This window comes from Lolium perenne, chromosome 3, assembly GCF_019359855.2.
Source record: "Lolium perenne isolate Kyuss_39 chromosome 3, Kyuss_2.0, whole genome shotgun sequence".
NCBI lineage: Eukaryota > Viridiplantae > Streptophyta > Magnoliopsida > Poales > Poaceae > Lolium > Lolium perenne.
In genome coordinates, this window is record NC_067246.2 from 134,765,137 (window position 1) to 134,787,966 (window position 22,830).

Consider the following 22,830-nt stretch of genomic DNA (forward strand, 5'->3'; position numbering starts at 1 on the left):
GGAGAAAGTTCGCATTGGATTTCTCGCTTTTGATTATTCTCAACTTAGACATCCATACCGGGACAACATAGAAAACAGATTATGGACTCCTCTTTAATGCATAAGCATTCAACAACAGATAATATTCTCATAAGAGATTGAGGATTAGTGTCCAAACTGAAACTTCCACCATGATTCATGGCTTTAGTTAGCGGCCCAATGTTCTTCTCTAACAATATGCATACTCAAACCATTTGATCATGATAAATCACCCTTACTTCAGACAAGACGAACATGCATAGCAACTCACATGATATTCAACAAAGGTGTAGTAGTTGATGGCGTCCCCAGGAACATGTTTACCGCTCAACAAGCAACTTATAAGAAATAAGATACATAAGTACATATTCAATACCACAATAGTTTTTTAAGGTATTTTTCCCATGAGCTATATATTGCAAAGACAAGGAATGAAATTTTAAAGGTAGCATTCAAGTAATTTACTTTGGAATGGCAGAGAAATACCATGTAGTAGGTAGGTATGGTGGACACAAATGGCATAGTTTTTGGCTCAAGGATTTTGGATGCACGAGAAGTATTCCCTCTCAATACAAGGCTTAGGCTAGCAAGGTTGTTTGAAGCAAACACAAGTATGAACCGGTACAGCAAAACTTACATAAGAACATATTGCAAGCATTATAAGACTCACATTGTCTTCCTTGTTGTTCAAACACCTCACCAGAAAATATATAGACTCTAGAGAGATCAATCATGCAAACCAAATTTCAACAAGCTCTATGTAGTTCTTCATTAATAGGTGCAAAGTACATGATGCAAGAGCTTAAACATGATCTATATGAGCACAACAATTGCCAAGTATCAAATTATTCAAGACATTATACCAATTACCACATGAAGCATTTTCCGTTTCCAACCATAATAATGAACGAAGCAGTTTCATCCTTCGCCATGAACATTAAAAGTAATGCTAAGAACACATGTGTTCATATGCAACAGCGGAGCGTGTCTCTCTCCCAAACATGGATTGCTAGGATCCGATTTTATTCAAACAAAAACAAAATTAAAAACAAACAGACGCTCCAAGTAAAGCACATAAGATGTGACGGAATAAAAATATAGTTTCACTAGAGGTGACCTGATAAGTTGTCGATGAAGAAGGGATGCATTGGGCATCCCCAAGCTTAGATGGTTGAGTCTTCTTAAAATATGCAGGGATGAACCACGGGGGCATCCCCAAGCTTAGACTTTTCACTCTTCTTGGTCATATTGTATCATCCTCCTCTCTTGACCCTTGAAAACTTCCTCCACACCAAACTCAAAACAAACTCATTAGAGGGCTAGTGCATAATAACAAATTCACATATTCAGAGGTGACATTATCATTCTTAACACTTCTGGACATTGCACAAAGCTACTGAAAGTTAATGGAACAAAGAAATCCATCAAACATAGCAAAACAGGCAATGCGAAATAAAAGGCAGAATCTGTCAAAACAGAACAGTACGTAAAGACGAATTTTTCTGGGGCACTTAACTTGCTCAGATGAAAAAGCTCAAATTGAATGAAAGTTGCGTACATATCTGAGGATCACGCACGTAAATTGTAAGATTTTTCTAAATTATCCACAGAGGGGGCTGCTCAATTTCCTGACAGTAAGAAATCTGTTTCTGCGCAGTAATCCAAATCTAGTATGAACCTTACTATCAACGACTTTACTTGGCATAACAATGCACAAAACTAAGATAAGGAGAGGTTGCTACAGTAGTAACAACTTCCAAGACTCAAATATAAAACAAAGTACTGTAGTAAAAACATGGGTTGTCTCCCATAAGCGCTTTTCTTTAACGCCTTTCAGCTAGGCGTAGAAAGTGTATATCACGTGTTATCAAGAGACGAAGCATCAACATCATAATTTATTCTAATAATAGAATCAAAAGGTAACTTCATTCTCTTTCTAGGGAAGTGTTCCATACCTTTCTTGAGAGGAAATTGATATTTAATATTACCTTCCTTCATATCAATGATAGCACCAACAGTTCGAAGGAAAGGTCTTCCCAATATAATGGGACAAGATGCATTGCATTCAATATCCAAGACAACAAAATCAACGGGAACAAGGTTATTGTTAACGGTAATGCGAACATTATCAACTCTCCCCAAAGGTTTCTTTGTAGAATTATCAGCAAGATTAACATCCAAATAACAATTTTTCAATGGTGGCAAGTCAAGCATATTATAGATTTTCTTAGGCATAACGGAAATACTTGCACCAAGATCACATAAAGCATTACAATCAAAGTCATTGACCTTCATCTTAATGATGGGCTCCCAACCATCCTCTAGCTTCCTAGGGATAGAAGTTTTGCGTTCTAGTTTCTCTTCTCTAGCTTTTATGAGAGCATTTGTAATATGTTTCGTGAAAGCCAAATTTATAGCACTAGCATTAGGACTCTTAGCAAGTTTTTGTAAGAACTTTATAACTTCAGAGATGTGGCAATCGTCAAAATCCAAACCATTATAATCTAAAGCAATGGGATCATTGTCCCCAATGTTGGAAAAAATTTCAACAGTTTTATCACAGCGATTTCAATGATTTAGCGATTTCGAGCAGTTTTTCGCGCTTTGCATTAGAAGTGGAAGCATTGCCAACACCAATTCTTTTACCATTATTAGTAGGAGGTGCAGCAACATGGGAAGCATTAGCATTACTAGTGGTGGTAATAGTCCAAACTTTAGCTATATTATCTTCTTTTTCATTTTCTTCTCTTTCCCACCTAGCACGCAATTCGGCCATCAATCTTATATTCTCATTAATTCTAACTTGGATGGCATTTGCTGTAGTAACAAATTTATTATTGTGATTTTCATTAGGCATAACTTTCGATTTCAAAAGATCAACATCAGCAGCAAGACTATCGACTTTAGAAGCAAGTATATCAATTTTCCCAAGCTTTTCTTCAACAGATTTGTTAAAAGCAGTTTGTGTACTAATAAATTCTTTAAGCATAGCTTCAAGTCCAGGGGGTGTGTTCCTATTATTTTTGTAAGAATTCCCATAAGAATTACCATAGCCGTTGCCATTATTATAAGGATATGGCCTATAGTTGTTACTAGAATTGTTCCGGTAAGCATTGTTGTTGAAATTATTATTTTTAATGTAGTTTACATCAACATGTTCTTCTTGAGCAACCAATGAAGCTAACGAAACATTATTAGGATCAACATTAGTCCTACCATTCACAAGCATAGACATAATAGCATCAATCTTATCACTCAAGGAAGAGGTTTCTTCGACAGAATTTACCTTCTTACCTTGTGGAGCTCTTTCCGTGTGCCATTCAGAGTAATTAATCATCATATTATCAAGAAGCTTTGTTGCTTCACCAAGAGTGATGGACATAAAGGTACCTCCAGCAGCTGAATCCAATAGGTTCCGCGAAGAAAAATTCAGTCCTGCATAAAAGGTTTGGATGATCATCCAAGTAGTCAGTCCATGGGTTGGGCAATTTTTAACCAAAGATTTCATTCTTTCCCATGCTTGTGCAACATGCTCATTATCCAATTGTTTAAAATTCATTATGCTACTCCTCAAAGATATAATTTTAGCAGGGGGATAATATCTACCAATAAAAGCATCCTTGCATTTAGTCCATGAATCAATACTATTCTTAGGCAGAGATAGCAACCAATCTTTAGCTCTTCCTCTTAATGAGAAAGGAAACAATTTTAATTTTATAATATCACCATCTACATCCTTATACTTTTGCATTTCACATAATTCAACAAAATTATTGAGATGGGCAGCAGCATCATCAGAACTAACACCAGAAAATTGCTCTCTCATAACAAGATTCAGTAAAGCAGGTTTAATTTCAAAGAATTCTGTTGTAGTAGCAGGTGGAGCAATAGGTGTGCATAAGAAATCATTATTATTTGTGGTTGTGAAGTCACACAACTTAGTATTTTCAGGAGTACCCATTTTAGCAATAGTAAATAAAGCAAACTAGATAAAGTAAATGCAAGTAACTAATTTTTTTGTGTTTTTAATATGGAGATTGCGAACAAGACAGTAAATAAAGTAAAGCTAACAACTAATTTTTTTGTATTTTGATATAATGCAGCAAACAAAGTACTAAATAAATCAAGGCAAAAACAAAGTAAAGAGATTGGGATGTGGAGACTCCCCTTGCAGCGTGTCTTGATCTCCCCGGCAACGGCGCTAGAAAAAGAGCTTGATACGCGTACAGCACGCGTCCGTTGGGAACCCCAAGAGGAATGTGTGATGCGTACAGCGGCAAGTTTTCCCTCAGTAAGAAACCAAGGTTTATCGAACCAGTAGGAGCCAAGAAGCACGTTGAAGGTTGATGGCGGCGAGATGTAGTGCGGCGCAACACCAGAGATTCCGGCGCCAACGTGGAACCTGCACAACACAACCAAAGTACTCTGTCCCAACGTAACAGTGAGGTTGTCAATCTCACCGGCTTGCTGTAACAAAGGATTAGATGTATAGTGTGGATGATGATTGTTTGCAGAGAACAGTAGAACAAGTATTGCAGTAGATTTTATTCGATTAAAAGAATGGACCGGGGTCCACAGTTCACTAGAGGTGTCTCTCCCATAAGATAAATAGCATGTTGGGTGAACAAATTACAGTTGGGAAATTGACAAATAGAGAGGGAATGACCATGCACATACATGATAAGATGAGTATAGTAAGATTTAATTGGGCATTACGACAAAGTACATAGACCGCTATCCAGCATGCATCTATGCCTAAAAAGTCCACCTTCAGGTTATCATCTGAACCCCTTCCAGTATTAAGTTGCAAACAACAGACAATTGCATTAAGTATGGTGCGTAATGTAATCAATAACTACATCCTCGGACATAGCATCGATGTTTTATCCCTAGTGGCAACAGCACATCCACAACCTTAGAACTTTCTGGCAATGTCCTAGATGTAATGGAGGCATGAACCCACTATCGAGCATAAATACTCCCTCTTGGAGTTAAGAGTAAAAACTTGGCCAGAGCCTCTACTAATAACGGAGAGCATGCAAGATCATAAACAACACATAGGTAATAGATTGATAATCAACATAACATAGTATTCTCTATCCATCGGATCCCAACAAACACAACATATAGCATTACAGATAGATGATCTTGATCATGTTAGGCAGCTCACAAGACCCGACAATGAAGCATAATTAGGAGAAGACGACCATCTAGCTACTGCTATGGACCCATAGTCCAGGGGTGAACTACTCACTCATCACTCCGGAGGCGACCATGGCGGTGAAGAGTCCTCCGGGAGATGATTCCCCTCTCCGGCAGGGTGCCGGAGGCGATCTCCTGAATCCCCCGAGATGGGATTGGCGGCGGCGGCGTCTCTGGAAGGTTTTCCGTATCATGGCTCTCGGTACTAGGGGTTTCGCGATGAAGACTATATGTAGGCGGAAGGGCAGGTCAGGAGGCGTCACGGGGGCCCCACACGCTAGGGCCGCGCAGGCCCCCCCTGGGCCGCGCCGCCCTAGTGTGGCGGCGCCCCGTGGCCCCACTTCGTCTTCCCTTCGGTCTTCTAGAAGCTTCGTGGCAAAATAGGCCCCTGGGCGTTGATTTCGTCCAATTCCGAGAATATTTCCTTACTAGGATTTCTGAAACCAAAAACAGCAGAAAAGAGCAACTGGCTCTTCGGCATCTCGTTAATAGGTTAGTGCCGGAAAATGCATAAATATGACATAAAGTATGCATAAAACATGTAGATATCATCAATAATGTGGCATGGAACATAAGAAATTATCGATACGTCGGAGACGTATCAGGCCTCTCAAGACTTATGGATTTGGCATGCTTTTTTTGGATTGCCGGGGACACTCAATGACATCAACATCTTGAATAGATCCCCTTTGTTTGCAAGACTAGTTAAGGGTGAATCTCCACCTTGTAACTACAAAGTTATGAACAATGAGTACACCATGGGGTACTATCTCACTGATGGTATTTACCCTAACTATGCAACCCTTGTCAAGTCCATAAAAGAGAAAAAGGACAAGGCTTTGACAAGAAAGGAAGCTTGCTTCACCAAAAATCAAGAGGCATGCCGCAAGGATATTGAGAGAGCTTTTGGTGTCTTGCAAGCAAAGTTTGCAATTGTCCGGGGTCCTGCTAGGTTTTGGGACAAGGAAACTCTTGTTGATGTCATGACATGTTGTGTGATTCTTCGCAACATGATCATTGAAGATGAAAGAGGTTTGAACTTGCCATGTTTCTATGACAATGTTGGCACCCGAGTGCAGCCCGAGAGGAACCCTGATCGGATTGAAGCTTTTCTTGCAGCTCATCGAGGCATTGAAAATGCCGAGACTCATCACCAGCTCACCCAAGATCTGATTGATCACCATTGGCAGTTGCATGGCCAATGATTTATTACATTCATTTCCCATTGTTGTATGTGTGAAACATTCATTTCCTATTGTTGTATGTGTGAAACATTTGTTATTTCTTTAATTCTTCCATTAGAACATTTGTTGACATTTCCAAAAAACATTATTGTAATAATTATGACGATTATTGTGTGATGTAAAACATTTATTTTATGTGAATGTTGTGTTGGTTCTAATATGCAATTTGTCAAAAAACCCTGTTTTGAGGGGTTGAAAACCCGGACGAGCTAGCAGAGAGCATGTCTAACAAGCCCCGTATTTTTTCGCCCCTTAAAACGCGAGTAGAGGGCCCTGTATTCACTTTTCGCCGGCCGAAAACTCAAAGTGTTTAGTAAACCAAAGATAGAGTAGAACTTTCAGATGTAAAGCCACATAACAAATGCATACTTTCAGATGTAATCAAGGGCAATTAAAATTGTAAACTGTAAAATACTTTGAGATGATTATTGGTCTGTACTTGGGACATGCCTGAATTGAAACTATTGTACTATTGCAGATAAGTAAAATAGTTGAATAGAAACAATAAGTAAAATAGTTAAATATATTTCGTTTATTAACACGGATGCAACTTCATTGTAGCAGTGGTGATGAAACTTAGATAGGATGCATTTTCTAACTTTACCAAAGCTGATGCAAGCAGCAAGACCACAAATTTTAAGCACACGGAAATGAACCACTCAACTCCATACGAATTCAGAAACAAATTCAGAAACAAAATCAGTTCCTAAGCATCAAGCTAGCTAGCATATACATGTGATTCAGAAAATTGCAGACAATAAGAGAGTTTACCTTTCCTAAGCCATTTCGCCTTGCAGCCACATGAGAGCTGTATCCATATCAACGCAAAGGAAGAACTCGCGATTGGTACAAGCAGCCAGACATTTATTCACCATATAGAATTTAAAAATCTCACATCAAGCAAGTCTGGTACTTTATTACATCAAACAAGATGCAAAACAAAAGAAGTTCAAGTCTGGTACTTTATTACATCAAACAAGATGCAAAACAGAAGAAGTTAAAGTCTGGTACCCTATTACATCAAATAAGTTCAGATGTCACTACTTTATTACATCACTACTTAACGTCGGTAATCTGCCCACATTTGTTGCGCAATGGTATCTCTAAGGTGGTCGCCTTCATGGTTGACTTGATGATAGAACTTGCCCTCAGGTACTCTAAACCCTTTGCGAATTGCTGACCTAAGAACCCTAGCATCAGTCGCACAGCCCTCCCAACCACAAGAAATGAATGTGAAGTTTAGGTCAAAGTCACACACCACCATCACGTTCTGGCTGAGTGTTCCCTTCCTATTTCTAAATGGTGTGGCTATGTCACCATTAATGTTCATGGGAACATAAGTCCCATCAATAGCTCCAAGACAATTCTGCAAAGAACACAAAAAAGGTATCATTTGCTATGTGAAAAATAATATATTTCCATGGTTATATGATTTAGACTGAAGTAGTTTAGCAAAAACCTGAAAATAAGGAAAGAATCTTGGGTTGTTCCGGATCTTTGGGTGTACTTGAGCTGGATTGGGAGGCTTCAGAAAGTACTTGGATAGTGCAGGAACGATGTTGAAGAAGTTATTCATGATGTTATGGAAAGTGTCATTACTATGCTTGAACTGTACTTGGAGATCCAAGTATGAGGAATTATGGGACAGCATCCACAGAATTTGCTTTTAATTAAAAACTTATAAGTACTGATGTTATACATACTATCCTATATAGAGCAGGTTGCAATAGTTTGCTTGCTCTATCTAGGATAGTTGCAGTAGTTTGGTTGCAATTTTAAATACCACAACAAATTCGAGATACTAAGTAGGAACAAAGTGCAGGTTTAAATACCACAAATAGAAAGAGAACACAGAAAGTATAATTGCAGGTTTAATATGTACTCTGGATAATTGGTACTTGTTGAAAAGGATGCACTGGACAATTGGTACGCAGCCAATAATTTCAGTTTTAAATTACTACAGCCAATAAATGCAGGTATTGATGTTTCTCTTCTCCAAATACTACTATTCTGCAATGAGCTTACTCTGGACTCTTGGTACTAATATGCAGAGAGAGAAAAACAAAGCAGCTCAATGAGAATTATCTCAAAGAACTAATACGTCTCCGACGTATCGATAATTTCTTATGTTCCATGCCACATTATTGATGATATCTACATGTTTTATGCATACTTTATGTTATATTTATGCATTTTCCGGCACTAACCTATTAACGAGATGCCGAAGAGCCAGTTGCTGTTTTCTGCTGTTTTTGGTTTCAGAAATCCTAGTAAGGAAATATTCTCGGAATTGGACGAAATCAACGCTCAGGGTCCTATTTTCACACGAAGCTTCCAGAAGACCGAAGGAGTCACGAAGTGGGGCCACGGGGCGCCGCCACACTAGGGCGGCGCGGCCCAAGGGGGGCCCACGCGGCCTTAGCGTGTGGGGCCCCTGTCAGGCCTCCTGACCTATCTCCTCCGCCTACTTAAAGCCTTCGTCGCGAAACCCCTAGTACCGAGAGCCACGATACGGAAAACCTTCCAGAGACGCCTCCGCCGCCAATCCCATCTCGGGGGATTCAGGAGATCGCCTCCGGCACCCTGCCGGAGAGGGGAATCATCTCCCGGAGGACTCTTCACCGCCAGGGTCGCCTCCGGAGTGATGAGTGAGTAGTTCACCCCTGGACTATGGGTCCATAGCAGTAGCTAGATGGTCGTCTTCTCCTAATTGTGCTTCATTGTCGGGTCTTGTGAGCTGCCTAACATGATCAAGATCATCTATCTGTAGTGCTATATGTTGTGTTTGTTGGGATCCGATGGATAGAGAATACTATGTTATGTTGATTATCAATCTATTACCTATGTGTTGTTTATGATCTTGCATGCTCTCCGTTATTAGTAGAGGCTCTGGCCAAGTTTTTGCTAGTAACTCCAAGAGGGAGTATTTATGCTCGATAGTGGGTTCATGCCTCCATTAAATCTGGGACAGTGATAGAAAGTTCTAAGGTTGTGGATGTGCTGTTGCCACTAGGGATAAAACATCGATGCTATGTCCGAGGATGTAGTTGTTGATTACATTACGCACCATACTTAATGCAATTGTCTGTTGTTTGCAACTTAATACTGGAAGGGGTTCGGATGATAACCTGAAGGTGGACTTTTTAGGCATAGATGCATGCTGGATAGCGGTCTATGTACTTTGTCGTAATGCCCAATTAAATCTCACAATACTCATCATATCATGTATGTGCATGGTCATGCCCTCTTTATTTATCAATTGCCCAACTGTAATTTGTTCACCCAACATGCTTATTCTTATCGGAGAGATGCCTCTAGTGAACTGTGGACCCCGGTCCATTCTTTTAATCAAATAAAATCTACTGCAATACTTGTTCTACTGTTTTCTGCAAACAATCATCATCCACACTATACATCTAATCCTTTGTTACAGCAAGCCAGTGAGATTGACAACCTCACTGTTTCGTTGGGGCAAAGTACTTTGGTTGTGTTGTGCAGGTTCCACGTTGACGCCGAAATCCCTGGTGTTGCGCCGCACTACATCTCGCCGCCATCAACCTTCAACGTGCTTCTTGGCTCCTACTGGTTCGATAAACCTTGGTTTCTTACTGAGGGAAAACTTGTCGCTGTATGCATCACACCTTCCTCTTGGGGTTCCCAACGGTCGCGTGCTGTACGCGTATCAAGACTGTTTTCTGGCGCCGTTGCCGGGGAGATCAAGACACGCTGCAAGGAGAGTCTCCACTTCCAATCTCTTTACTTTGTTTCTGTCTTGCTTTGTTTTATTTACTACTTTGTTTGCTGCACTAAAACAAAACACAAAAAATTAGTTGCTAGTTTTACTTATTGTCTTGTTTGCATTCTCCATATTAAAAACACAAAAAAAATTAGTTACTTGCATTTACTTATTTCATCATGTTTCCTTTTAATTTTACTGTAAAAGATATACCGGTAGGACAAGGGCCTATAATTGGAAGAGATAATATAGAAGAATTTTTCACCCATGTTAGTATGCACAAAGATCTTAAAGATATACCCTGGCAAAAGCCGTCCCTACTTATGATGATGCCTCTGTTTGTTTGGTACGCATGATGGAAGCTAGATTTATTAGTCTCAACCCCATGATACAACACATGTTTCTTACACTTTCTGATATGGAGAGGGGAGAGAAGAGAGATTTTGTTCTAAAAGTCCTAGCGCGAGAATTTGAGGATATAGCCAAAGAAGCTAGAAAAGTTTTTAGTAAGCATGAGAGGCTTGGTATGATCACCGATTTTAAAAGAACACTTGAAAAGATGGATATGGATAGAATTAAGTACACTAATAATGTTAATGATGGTGGGGAGATTAAAGCACCAATACCTTGTAAGCTCCTAGCAATGCATGAATCTCTAGATGATAATTATGCTTGGCTTGTTCCTGAAAATTTGTTTGATGAGAGTAGCAAGCCCAAGACTAATGAAAAGGGAGCCGCTGAAACTTATATATCCAAAATACAATGCATGGTTGAGAAAACTCCAAACCCCGCTGTAGATGCATCATCTCTTGATAATACTTGATATACTCATATACACTTTCTGCGCCTAGCTGAAAGGCGTTAAAGAAAAGCGCTTATGGGAGACAACCCATGTTTTTACTACAGTACTTTTATTTTATATTTGAGTCTTGGAAGTTGTTACTACTGTAGCAACCTCTCTTTATCTTAGTTTTGTGCATTGTTGTGCCAAGTAAAGTCGTTGATAGTAAGGTTCATACTAGATTTGGATTACTGCGCAGAAACAGATTTCTTGCTGTCACGAATATGGGCCTAATTCTCTGTAGGTAACTCAGAAAATTATGCCAATTTACGTGAGTGATCCTCAGATATGTACGCAACTTTCATTCAATTTGAGCATTTTCATTTGAGCAAGTCTGGTGCCTCTTAGAAATTCGTCTTTACGAACTGTTCTGTTTTGACAGATTCTGCCTTTTATTTCGCATTGCCTGTTTTGCTATGCTTGATGGATTTTTCTATTCCATTAACTTTCAGTAGCTTTGTGCAATGTTCAGAAGTGTTAAGAATGATTATGTCACCTCTGAATATGTGAATTTTAATTGTGCACTAACCCTCTAATGAGTTGTTTTGAGTTTGGTGTGGAGGAAGTTTTCAAGGATCAAGAGAGGGAGATGATACAATATGATCAAGGAGAGTGAAAGCTCTAAGCTTGGGGATGCCCCGGTGGTTCACCCCTGCATATTTCAAGAAGACTCAAGCGTCTAAGCTTGGGGATGCCCAAGGCATCCCCTTCTTCATCGACAATATTATCAGGTTCCTCTAGTGAAACTATATTTTTATTCCATCACATCTTATGCACTTTGCTTGGAGCGTCGGTTTGTTTTTTGTTTTTGTTTTGTTTGAATAAAGTTGGATCCTAGCATTCTTTGTGTGGGAGAGAGACACGCTCCGCTGTTGCATATGGACAAATATGTCCTTAGGCTTTACTCATAATGTTCATGGCGAAGGTTGAATCTTCTTCGTTAAATTGTTATATGGTTGGAATCGGGAAATGCTACATGTAGTAATTGGTAAAATGTCTTGGATAATGTGATACTTGGCAATTGTTGTGATCATGTTTAAGCTCTTGCATCATATACTTTGCACCTATTAATGAAGAAATACATAGAGCATGCTAAAATTTGGTTTGCATAATTGGTCTCTCTAAGGTCTAGATAATTTCTAGTAAAGTGTTTGAACAACAGGGAAGACGGTGTAGAGTCTTATAATGTTTACAATATGTCTTTTATGTCAGTTTTGCTGCACCGGTTCATCCTTGTGTTTGTTTCAAATAACCTTGCTAGCCTAAACCTTGTATCGAGAGGGAATACTTCTCATGCATCCAAAATCCTTGAGCCAACCACTATGCCACTTGTGTCCACCATACCTACCTACTACATGGTATTTCTCCGCCATTCCAAAGTAAATTGCTTGAGTGCTACCTTTAAAATTTCTATCCTCTACCTTTGCAATATATAGCTCATGGGACAAATAGCCTAAAAACTATTGTGGTATTGAATATGTACTTATGCACTTTATCTCTTATTAAGTTGCTTGTTGTGCGATAACCATGTTCCTGGGGACGCCATCAACTACTCTTTGTTGAATATCATGTGAGTTGCTATGCATGTCCGTCTTGTCTGAAGTAAGGGAGATTTACCACTAGAATGGTTATAGCATACATAATGTTAGAGAAGAACATTGGGCCGCTAACTAAAGCCATGATCCATGGTGGAAGTTTCAATTTTGGACAAATATCCTCAATCTCATATGAGAAAATTAACTGTTGTTGAATGCTTAAGCATTAAAGAGGAGTCCATTATCTGTTGTCTATGTTGTCCCGGTATGGATGTCTAAGTTGAGAATAATCAAAAGCGAGAAATCCAATGCGAGCTTTCTCCTTAGACCTTTGTACAGGCGGCATAGAGGTACCCCTTTGTGACACTTGGTTAAAACATATGTATTGCGATGATAATCCAGGTAATCCGAGCTAATTAGGACAAGGTGCGGGCAGTATTAGTATACTATGCATGAGGCTTGCAACTTGTAGGATATAATTTACATAACACATATGCTTTATTACTACCGTTGACAAAATTGTTTCTTGTTTTCAAAACCAAAGCTCTAGCACAAATATAGCAATCAATGCTTCCCTCTGCGAAGGGCCTTTCTTTTACTTTTATGTTGAGTCAGTTCACCTATTTCTCTCCACCTCAAGAAGCAAACACTTGTGTGAACTGTGCATTGATTCCTACATACTTGCATATTGCACTTGTTATATTACTTTACATTGACAATATCCATGAGATATACATGTTACAAGTTGAAAGCAACCGCTGAAACTTAATCTTCCTTTGTGTTGCTTCAATACCTTTACTTTGAATTATTGCTTTATGAGTTAACTCTTATGCAAGACTTATTGATGCTTGTCTTGAAAGTACTATTCATGAAAAGTCTTTGCTATATGATTCATTAGTTTACTCATGTCATTTACCATTGTTTTGATCGCTGCATTCATTACATGTGCTTACAATAGTATGATCAAGGTTATGATGGCATGTCACTCCAGAAATTATCTTTGTTATCGTTTACCTACTCGGGACGAGCAGGAACTAAGCTTGGGGATGCTGATACGTCTCCGACGTATCGATAATTTCTTATGTTCTATGCCACATTATTGATGATATCTACATGTTTTATGCATACTTTATGTCATATTTATGCATTTTCCGGCACTAACCTATTAACGAGATGCCGAAGAGCCAGTTGCTGTTTTCTGCTGTTTTTGGTTTCAGAAATCCTAGTAAGGAAATATTCTCGGAATTGGACGAAATCAACGCCCAGGGGCCTATTTTCACACGAAGCTTCCAGAAGACCGAAGGAGTCACGAAGTGGGGCCACGGGGCGCTGCCACACTAGGGCGGCGCAGCCCAAGGGGGGCCCGCGCGGCCCTAGCGTGTGGGGCCCCTGTCAGGCCTCCTGACCTATCTCCTCCACCTACTTAAAGCCTTCGTCGCGAAACCCCCAGTACCAAGAGCCACGATACGGAAAACCTTTTAGAGACGCCACCGCCGCCAATCCCATCTCGGGGGATTCAGGAGATCGCCTCCGGCACCCTGCCGGAGAGGGGAATCATCTCCCGGAGGACTCTTCACCGCCACGGTCGCCTCCGGAGTGATGAGTGAGTAGTTCACCCCTGGACTATGGGTCCATAGCAGTAGCTAGATGGTCGTCTTCTCCTAATTGTGCTTCATTGTCGGGTCTTGTGAGCTGCCTAACATGATCAAAATCATCTATCTGTAATGCTATATTTTGTGTTTGTTGGGATCCGATGGATAGAGAATACTATGTTATGTTGATTATCAATCTATTACCTATGTGTTGTTTATGATCTTGCATGCTCTCCGTTATTAGTAGAGGCTCTGGCCAAGTTTTTGCTAGTAACTCCAAGAGGGAGTATTTATGCTCGATAGTGGGTTCATGCCTCCATTAAATCTGGGACAGTGACAGAAAGTTCTAAGGTTGTGGATGTGCTGTTGCCACTAGGGATAAAACATCGATGTTATGTCCGAGGATGTAGTTGTTGATTACATTACGCACCATACTTAATTCAATTATCTGTTGTTTGCAACTTAATACTGGAAGGGGTTCGGATGATAACCTGAAGGTGGACTTTTTAGGCATAGATGCATGCTGGATAGCGGTCTATGTACTTTGTCGTAATGCCCAATTAAATATCACAATACTCATCATATCATGTATGTGCATGGTCATGCCCTCTTTATTTGTCAATTGCCCAACTGTAATTTGTTCACCCAACATACTTATTCTTATCGGAGAGACGCCTCTAGTGAACTGTGGACCCCGGTCCATTCTTTTAAAGGATTATTAGTCTCAGCAAATGTTGGATCGAACGACTGGATGGATGAAAGAGGCGAGCTCGGCCAAGAGCACGAAGTTGGGCGTGAGATACAAATTCAGACGAAGGCGGAGAAAGGAGAAGGGAAGCGGCGGTTGAGGTCGAGCAAGATCTTCTGCTGCCTCGGCGTCTCGCTGGTTCCCCGAGCAGGAGGAGACCAGACGTGCTGGTGGACGGGTGTCGTGCGAGGAGGAAGTCTGGTGTCTGGGCATCGAGCCCTTCCGCAAGGAAGCCTTATCCTTCTCTCTCAACGACACACTGTGTTCAAGGCCTTGTACGTTTTTTTTTTTTTTTGAGATGAAAGGGCTTGTACGTTAGTAGCACTTAAACGCACACCACAACACACATTTTTTTTAAATAAAATCCCTCACCCCGTTTCAATGACATGTTGGACCTGCTTCTTGATCCTTGCACGGTTCCATCACATTATAGTAAGCTCAAAAATACTTGTGCACATTTTTTCTTCCTCATTTTACATAAGTATTACGAAATAGTTTTTTAAATAGAAAAATACAAAATTATCTTTAATATTTATCTTTAATATTTATTTAATAATCAATGAGCTAACGTTTCCGTAGTTCGTGTGTCATGCGCCTCCATCTGTGGTAGAGTTTTTGTTCTTCATGTGTTATGTTTCCTTCACTGTTCGTACCATTCATATAAGTAGCAGCTACTATCCTTCGTTGTCGTAGGATTCATACGAGTAGCAGAGTCCTGCAAGAACCCAACGTGGAATCCTTGGTTCGTTCTATAGGGTCTCGTTGGTCTCAAACCTGAGCGATCGAATGTGTACTTTAAATACCTACACGTTGAGGTCCTAAACCCCGATAAACTACGCCACCTAGCGAACCATCTTGATTCGCGCGAATGAGTACTGGCTAGGCATCGCCGGAACTAGGAGCGGTGACGCGGAGGCCACTGTCCATAGGACCGCACCCAAGGCGTCTCCCTGTTTCGCCCGCTCCTCGACACGACCTTTAAGATGTCGTCATTCCTCCTACGCGTTAAGGGCCAAGCTACCAGCCATGACATGTCGCCTTCGTGGTCGGGATTTAGTCGATATTGAAAGATTTGGGAGAGGATTCAGACATTCGGTGTAGTGGCAATTTGGAGGAGGACTCGATGTACCGCCTATCTAGAGGAGCATTGGCCGATGACGACAACCTCGATTCCCTTCTGTCGCATGACAAGATAGCTCTTCCGTGCGGAGGCCGAGCTTCTCAGGAATAGGGATGGCCGGACGGGGACACGAAACGTGACTTGCATCGCCTTCTGAGCAACCTCATAAGCGTTGGTGGCTATCAAACACCGCAGCCGACTAGCAATGTGGTCGGGAGCACGCCCTAAATACTATGTCCTCTACTTTTTTGCCAACCCTAAATGGAGAACCTCTTATGAAATTTCTTAATGATTTCGATTCTCCTATATTGGAAGTGGAACTCCTATTGCAATTTAATTATACCATGTATGCAGTGTTCCAGTATATTATGTGATGCATTATGTGGATCATGGGACATACAGAAGGTTAGAAGGAACTTTATTGCACCAGATGCTGATGCTATTTTAAATATACCGTTGAGAGCTGGTGGCAATGATTCTTGGGCTTGGGCTTTGGAGAAGTCGGCTGTTTATTCTGTAAAATCTGCGTATCAATCTCTAGTGACTCATAACGAGCATGCTGCTCAAGAAGAAGGGACGATTACAGAATCCTCATCGAAACATATACAAATATGGAACCGACTGTGGAAGCTCAAAGTGGTGCCGAAGGTCAGGGTGTTTTGGTGGAGGGTTCTTCGGGGAATTCTTCCAGTCGAAAGTACTCTCAAATATAGACATGTTGTGCCTTTGGCGAGATGCAACGTCTGCTTAGATGCAGACGAAAACTTGATGCATGCGCTCATCAAATGCAGCCATGCACGAAAATTCTGGGTGGAGGCGATGATCTGGCTCGATGTTAAACTACCGGACCTGCACCCGAGCACATGGGAACGGGACATTTTATGTGACCCGATCATTTTAGACTCAGATAGGCCGAAGATCATTACAATCATGTGGGCGATCTGGACGTCAAGAAACAGTATTACACATGACAATGGCACTACTGATCCTGTACATTCTGTGAAGCGGATCAGAGATGATCTTGCGATCCTTGATCTGCCTAGTGGCCATACGAAAATAATGCCAGGTTTTGGGTGGAAACCACCCGATGATGGTTGGATCAAGGTGAACACTGATGCTGGTGTTGCCTTGGATGCCAGAAAATGCGGAGCGGGTGGAGTGGCAAGAACTGCGTCAGGCTTCGTTGGTGCCTGGAGTAAACCGCAGGAGGGCGTCACTGATCCTTTGGTGGCCGAGGCGCTCGCTCTCCGCGAGGGTGTCCTGTTTGCAAAACTGAGAGGGTTTGCACAGGTAGTAATGGAGGTGGATTGCTTGGAGGTTGTTGATCTATGGGTCACACGCCAAGGCTCGCGCTCGTTAATAGCGCCAATTCTTTTCGAGGTTGAAGAGCTTGCTAGAGATTTTACTTCTTTCTGTATTAAACATGTTAAGAGGCACTCTAACCATTCTGCCCACTTGTGTGCGAAGCTTGCATGCACACTTGGGGTCTCAGAATGTTGGATGTCGTCTCCCCCTAGTTTTCTTGTAACTAGTATCCAAGCGGACAGCGAGGGTGCTGTGTTGATGGAATAAAAGCTCACTAGATTTCCTGCAAAAAAAAATATGTGTATATATATTATTTTTAAAAACAATCTTAGTTCTTGACAGTAATTGCGCCACCGTCAAGGAAGTTTATTTAATAGAAATCTAAGGATATTTAAAAATACATCTCCCATCGCAACGAGCATGAGCATATTTTCTATAATAATCCTCAAGGCAATGGCTCCAAGTCGTATCGCCGCACCTACCGTCAAACCGATGCGTTATGGACGTTTTAACCACATGATGGTCGTACCGACAAAATTATTTATGTGCCCTGCGATGTAGGTCTTCTCACTCTTCCGCTGCAACGCGCGGGTATTTTTGCTAGTATTAACTTATTTTCAAATCTATATCTATACCTACTAATAAAGGAATTAAGGTTTTTCCCCAAAATTTTCATCCGTTTTTTTATTTACCCATATTTTTTGGATGAAATTACAAGAACTGCCACCGCATATGTTGAAATCAGTTTGTCTCGTCCGTCGCTGGACGGAGCTCGCCTTGTGCCCCTGGTTGGCCCAGGTCCCTTTGCTCTTGGATTTTTCTCGCATCGCTATGGGCTTTTATTTCCTGGTTGGCCCGTGTATTGAACGGCAGAAATAAATGAAAGCATCGGGCGATCAAACATTAGGAATGACTAGGAAGCTATGGCGCGGCGGCACGCCGCGCCCGTAGAATGGCTAATGGGCACAACATAAGGTATCCCTGTGTTGGCAAGTAGGATCGTTTAAAAGTTACTTGCATACATGAGGGAAAGCGTCGGTTAACAATAGAAACATCTCTCCAAAGCCCATCAAGCCAGGTTGTTGGACATGAAAGAAACCACAACGGATTTACTAAATGAAAAATATGGACATACATGGGGTGATGGAAACTTAAAGAAGCTAATGCCAGGATAACCATCTTCGATACTTTGTGGCTTGGAGATATGAATGCTCGCGTCATCGTGATGCTTTGTGGCTTTGGAAATGTGAATGCTTGCCATCATCGTCATCGTCCACGTTGGAGGAGTCGAGGACCATGATTTCTTTGCTCTCTTTGTTTGCTGAAGGCCCATCTTCATCGCTGTCGCCAGGGAAGTCTGATTCAATACTGCACAAAAACAGAGAAATCGTGAGATCAATTGGCTGACGTTTTCTTTCTCGTGCATCTTCAATACAATCACCTATAATCTTGTTCAGATGAAAATAGAAAAATCTAAAATGGAATGCAAGGATGGAATATAATAAAGTCCTGCACAACAAAGTACAAAGATATGCAAAGGCCAGTTAAACTGGAAATATGCATGATGTTATAATGCAACTATATAACAAATAAGTAAATATGTAGTCTGCGCAATGGAAATGTATGCACTAACATGAAGTTGCATAAAGCTGCAATATGCTACAGGTGACTTAAAAGGTCATGAACTAATGTAGCAGATTTTCGTATTTTTCATCCATGATAATTCTGTAGCTCGACTCCAAAACGGGAAGTTAAATATTTGTCCAACGGTCCAAACTTCACAAATATCCTCAAAATTTATTTCATAGTTGCAGCAGTCCACATAAAAAACCTGTGCTTGTCTACCATCGTCAACCATCATTAAATTTTAATCTGTACCTAAAGAAGTATGTTTCCCCAATTTCATGGCATGCAAATAACTTGAAATTTCCAAGGCAGTGTATTCTCGTGATTTAAAAATAAGAAACTTCACAGCTTGGACTGGACATAGAAGAGATATATGAGATCTCTAACAGGTGACCTTTGCTAATTTATCTTGCAATATGTTCCAATGCATAATATGGGGAGAACATTTCTTCAGCAATGACGGGTGTCCACATAAGTAAGGGCGTATTTTTTTAGAGTGATGATCAGTCATAGCTCAACAATTATGCTCTTCAGATGAATTGGATTTTCTGCCACATAAAACCTGTAAGCAGGCACATCCATTGACCAAGGACCCCGTCATTTCCGCAGAGGTCCAAAGCTCATAGCGCCTCCCCTGGTAATGATAAGAAACAACTGTTTTTCATCAGTGCATTAGTGAATAGTCATAACCTTAAACATACGTAGCTTTCTTGTGAGATGTTCAATCACTGTATCAACTGGAACTATTTGGAAGTCAAAGAGTGGTTCTACTACATTTGTATAGTGAAGGCATGCATAGGGACACAAATTTTGCTGAGAATCATACCTAAAGATTTCCTTAATCTGCAGAAAGCGCCGACCCATCGCCCATCTTTAATCTACATATCTAGACAATGTCTCGTAGGAAAACAGAATTCAGCAACTAAGAACTCTCATATTTTACGGGAAAATTTAACATCAAATTAACTAAGTAAGCATCTGATTGTAGATGGCAAACTGATCATGTTTCAGTTTTTCATGAAGGATCTTAAAACATTTATGCCATACTGTTGCTTTTCAAAAATTGATCTATTTAATAGTTCTACAGTACGAATGGACTCTGAATATTCAGTTTCTACACTTTTAGCCCAGAACTCATGAAGCATGCTCACATATATTGACAAAGATTGAATTGTTGAATTCGTGATTCTTTCAAGCATTATGTAGGCGGCTAAAAAAAAATACCCAGAGATCATTCCCTCATAAACAAAAAAAAAGTTAACATCAAACGATGGCAAATTTGACGTGTTCTTGCAATGTGCAGTTAGAGATCACATAGGCATTAGCAGCATTGGATAGGGGGTAAGGGAACCAGTATTTTCCGTGGCGGTATCTTCTTCTTTAACCTTAGTTGTTGTTGCTCTGCTGGAGACTTGCTCTCACGAAGACTCTGCAAATTCCTACAGCAAACGACAACTGAAATCAGCCTGTCGTCGCATCAATGAAGTTCAACAGTAAAAGCTTTGACGGAAACAAAGTATCATCCCATCCATGAAGTCAGCCCTTTCAGTTGCTGCAGGGACAGGAACAAATCAAAATTTAATCTCGCAAACACAAAAACACGAAAAAGAGAGAGAGAGGAGGAACGCACCATGGCATCATCGTGGGCGATGTGCGCGTCTAAGCTGTCGAACTATGATCCCTTACTCCTCCTTAACCCTATTGTCACCGGCATGGACGGGGAAGGCAGACGGCATGGATGAGGCGACGGTGACGCTGGCAAGGAGATTCGCCCGGCGGCTTCGGGCATGGCGACGCCGTTGCAGATCTCAAGTTCCTCGTCGGCGTCGTCGCGCTCAAGATCCTACTCACCCATGTCGAGTTCATCTTCCGCGACCAGCTCCTTGTGGCCGGGAGCTGCTTGCGCTTGCCGCTCGGCCCCCCCTTTGCTGCCGCCTCCTAGGTCTGGTTCTTCGTGCACCTCCTCGAGGTCCTCCACTCCTCCTCTTTCTGATGTATGCCTCCAACGACGCTACCCAACCGCGCTACCTAACCCCAACTCGTCTGCTCGCTGCCTCCAATTTTTTCCGCTATACACGAGCCCCTTCCCCCCTTCCTGCTCACCACAGGCCAACACCTTCATCTGGGAAGCCATTCGGCTCGCCGAGGAGGATCACATCATGCCGGCGCGAGATGGGAGAGCGCTCCGACGCCTGGCTGACGGGATGGAACTGGTGTTGGTTAGTGGAAGCAGTGATGGGACGGGAATTGGAAATAGTCTCGCGCTTGTGAGGGGAAACGTGAATAAGGCTGAGTCTTTGGAAGAAGCCAGTCAAAGCGGTGAGAAAATACGGCAGTCTTCTTGAAAGGTACTAAATTATGAACGTGTCACATTAACTGCAGCGACCTACTCTCACCGGATGCCATCGCAAGAAAAAGGCATAGGATCCGGTAACCGGTAGCCTCTTCGTAAAACAAAAAAGACAAAAAGGATCTGATCAACCGAATGAAAGAGGAAAAAAAATTAAGGTCCACGCGTTGCAAGATGACTGGAGTAGCCATAGGATAAATAGTCAATCTACAGTACCAGAATCAATTAGGATGCACTAAACAGTTTAGCTTTTATATAGGGTATAATTAGTCCCAGCTCGCTGAGTTACGGATAGTCTTGCCTGCTTATATACGTCAGCTTCCTACGAATTAACAAGTAGCCAAGATAAAACAGAAGCATCACATGATCAGGAAGGAATTGGCTAGCGTGTCTGAGGTGGACGGGGCTTGCCTGCTCCCGCTCTCTGCTCCCATCCGTGTTCCCCGATGTATCGGATGGCTCCCGCCAGTTCTCATCCCCAGCCAGTTTTTTCTTCACGGAATACATTTGGCAAATACAAACAAATTGACGATCAAATTCATCAAACATTGCATCAATCGGTGATCTAGAGGATGGCGCGCATGAATCAACAATCAACGACTTGGAGGCTAGCGCATGAATCAACAATCAACGAGCTCCACTTTCTTCAAGATGTTGTGCCATGTCCCATGTCTTGCGTCGGTCGCGGTAGGTGTACGATCTCAGTTGATGGAAGTATTTCTGGAGCGTTTCGTATTACTTAGCTCGTATTTGCAGATTTATTTTCGTGAAGAAGGAACATACGATGAGAAACCAACGTGAGCCGTGGGATGCGCGGGGAGCACCGATGGAAGCAAAGGGCGGGAGCAGGCAAGCCCCGTCCGTCTGAGGTTGCCGTAGGGATCATGGGAGATTTGAAAGGAGAAAATAAGAAAGTTAAACAGAAGGGAATAGACTTGAATGGATTTTGTGGGCTCTGCATGTTTGGCCGCATCGACGCGTGTGTCGCCTAAATAAAAGTTGAAAGGAAGGGAAGGGATTAAATGGAAAGGATTGTTGCCCAAATATAAGTATACGTAGAGCATAATTCAAGGAAGGTGTCACGTTGTGTGCTCTCTCCAGGTGTTAAAAGTAAATTTATGGTTATCATATTATTTTTTCACAACTTTCAAGTTTAACTCAAGATGATGAGTGCCATCAAAGAAAAGCAAATTATCAGCCCAGTATTTTAATCATTTTTATTTTAGAGATCTATTGAAAGTAGATTGTTTATCGGAAGAGGCAGATTCTTTAGAGATCTATTCAAATTGTATATAAACAGTCAAATTAGCGGTTTTTATTGGACTTGCTCTAATGAGAGAAGTTCTAGATCATGTTACGTGGGAGGAGTGAATCAGGAGAGAGAGAACTGATGCTAGGGTTATGTAAAACAGGTTTTGTAAAATATTAAAACTTTATTATTTTAGTTTTATAATAAAACATGAAATGGATGAGGGCATTATAAATATAAGAACACAAAATATACCAGCTACTC

The 22,830-nt window shown here is 41.2% G+C and overlaps 1 protein-coding gene and 1 long non-coding RNA gene across 2 annotated transcripts; one reads left to right on the forward strand and one right to left on the reverse strand.

The window, feature by feature from the left end:
• Positions 1 to 16,855: 16,855 nt before the first annotated feature.
• Positions 16,856 to 17,608, forward strand: LOC139838002 (uncharacterized). The gene has a single exon (XM_071827352.1). The coding sequence runs from the start codon at positions 16,856 to 16,858 to the stop codon at positions 17,606 to 17,608; it is 753 nt and encodes a 250-aa protein (XP_071683453.1).
• Positions 17,609 to 18,327: 719 nt separating this feature from the next.
• LOC127342500 (uncharacterized) lies at positions 18,328 to 20,852 on the reverse strand. Its single transcript, XR_007876711.1, has 3 exons — positions 20,598 to 20,852; positions 19,794 to 20,519; positions 18,328 to 19,601 (listed from the first exon to the last, which is right to left on the reverse strand). It is a non-coding gene; the product is annotated as an uncharacterized lncRNA (long non-coding RNA).
• Between the last annotated feature and the right edge of the window lie 1,978 nt (positions 20,853 to 22,830).

What these genes read in the sequence shown, in the direction of transcription:
- LOC139838002 (XM_071827352.1), top strand. Translation starts at nt 16,856, where the DNA reads ATGATCTGGCTCGATGTTAAACTACCGGACCTGCACCCGAGCACATGG.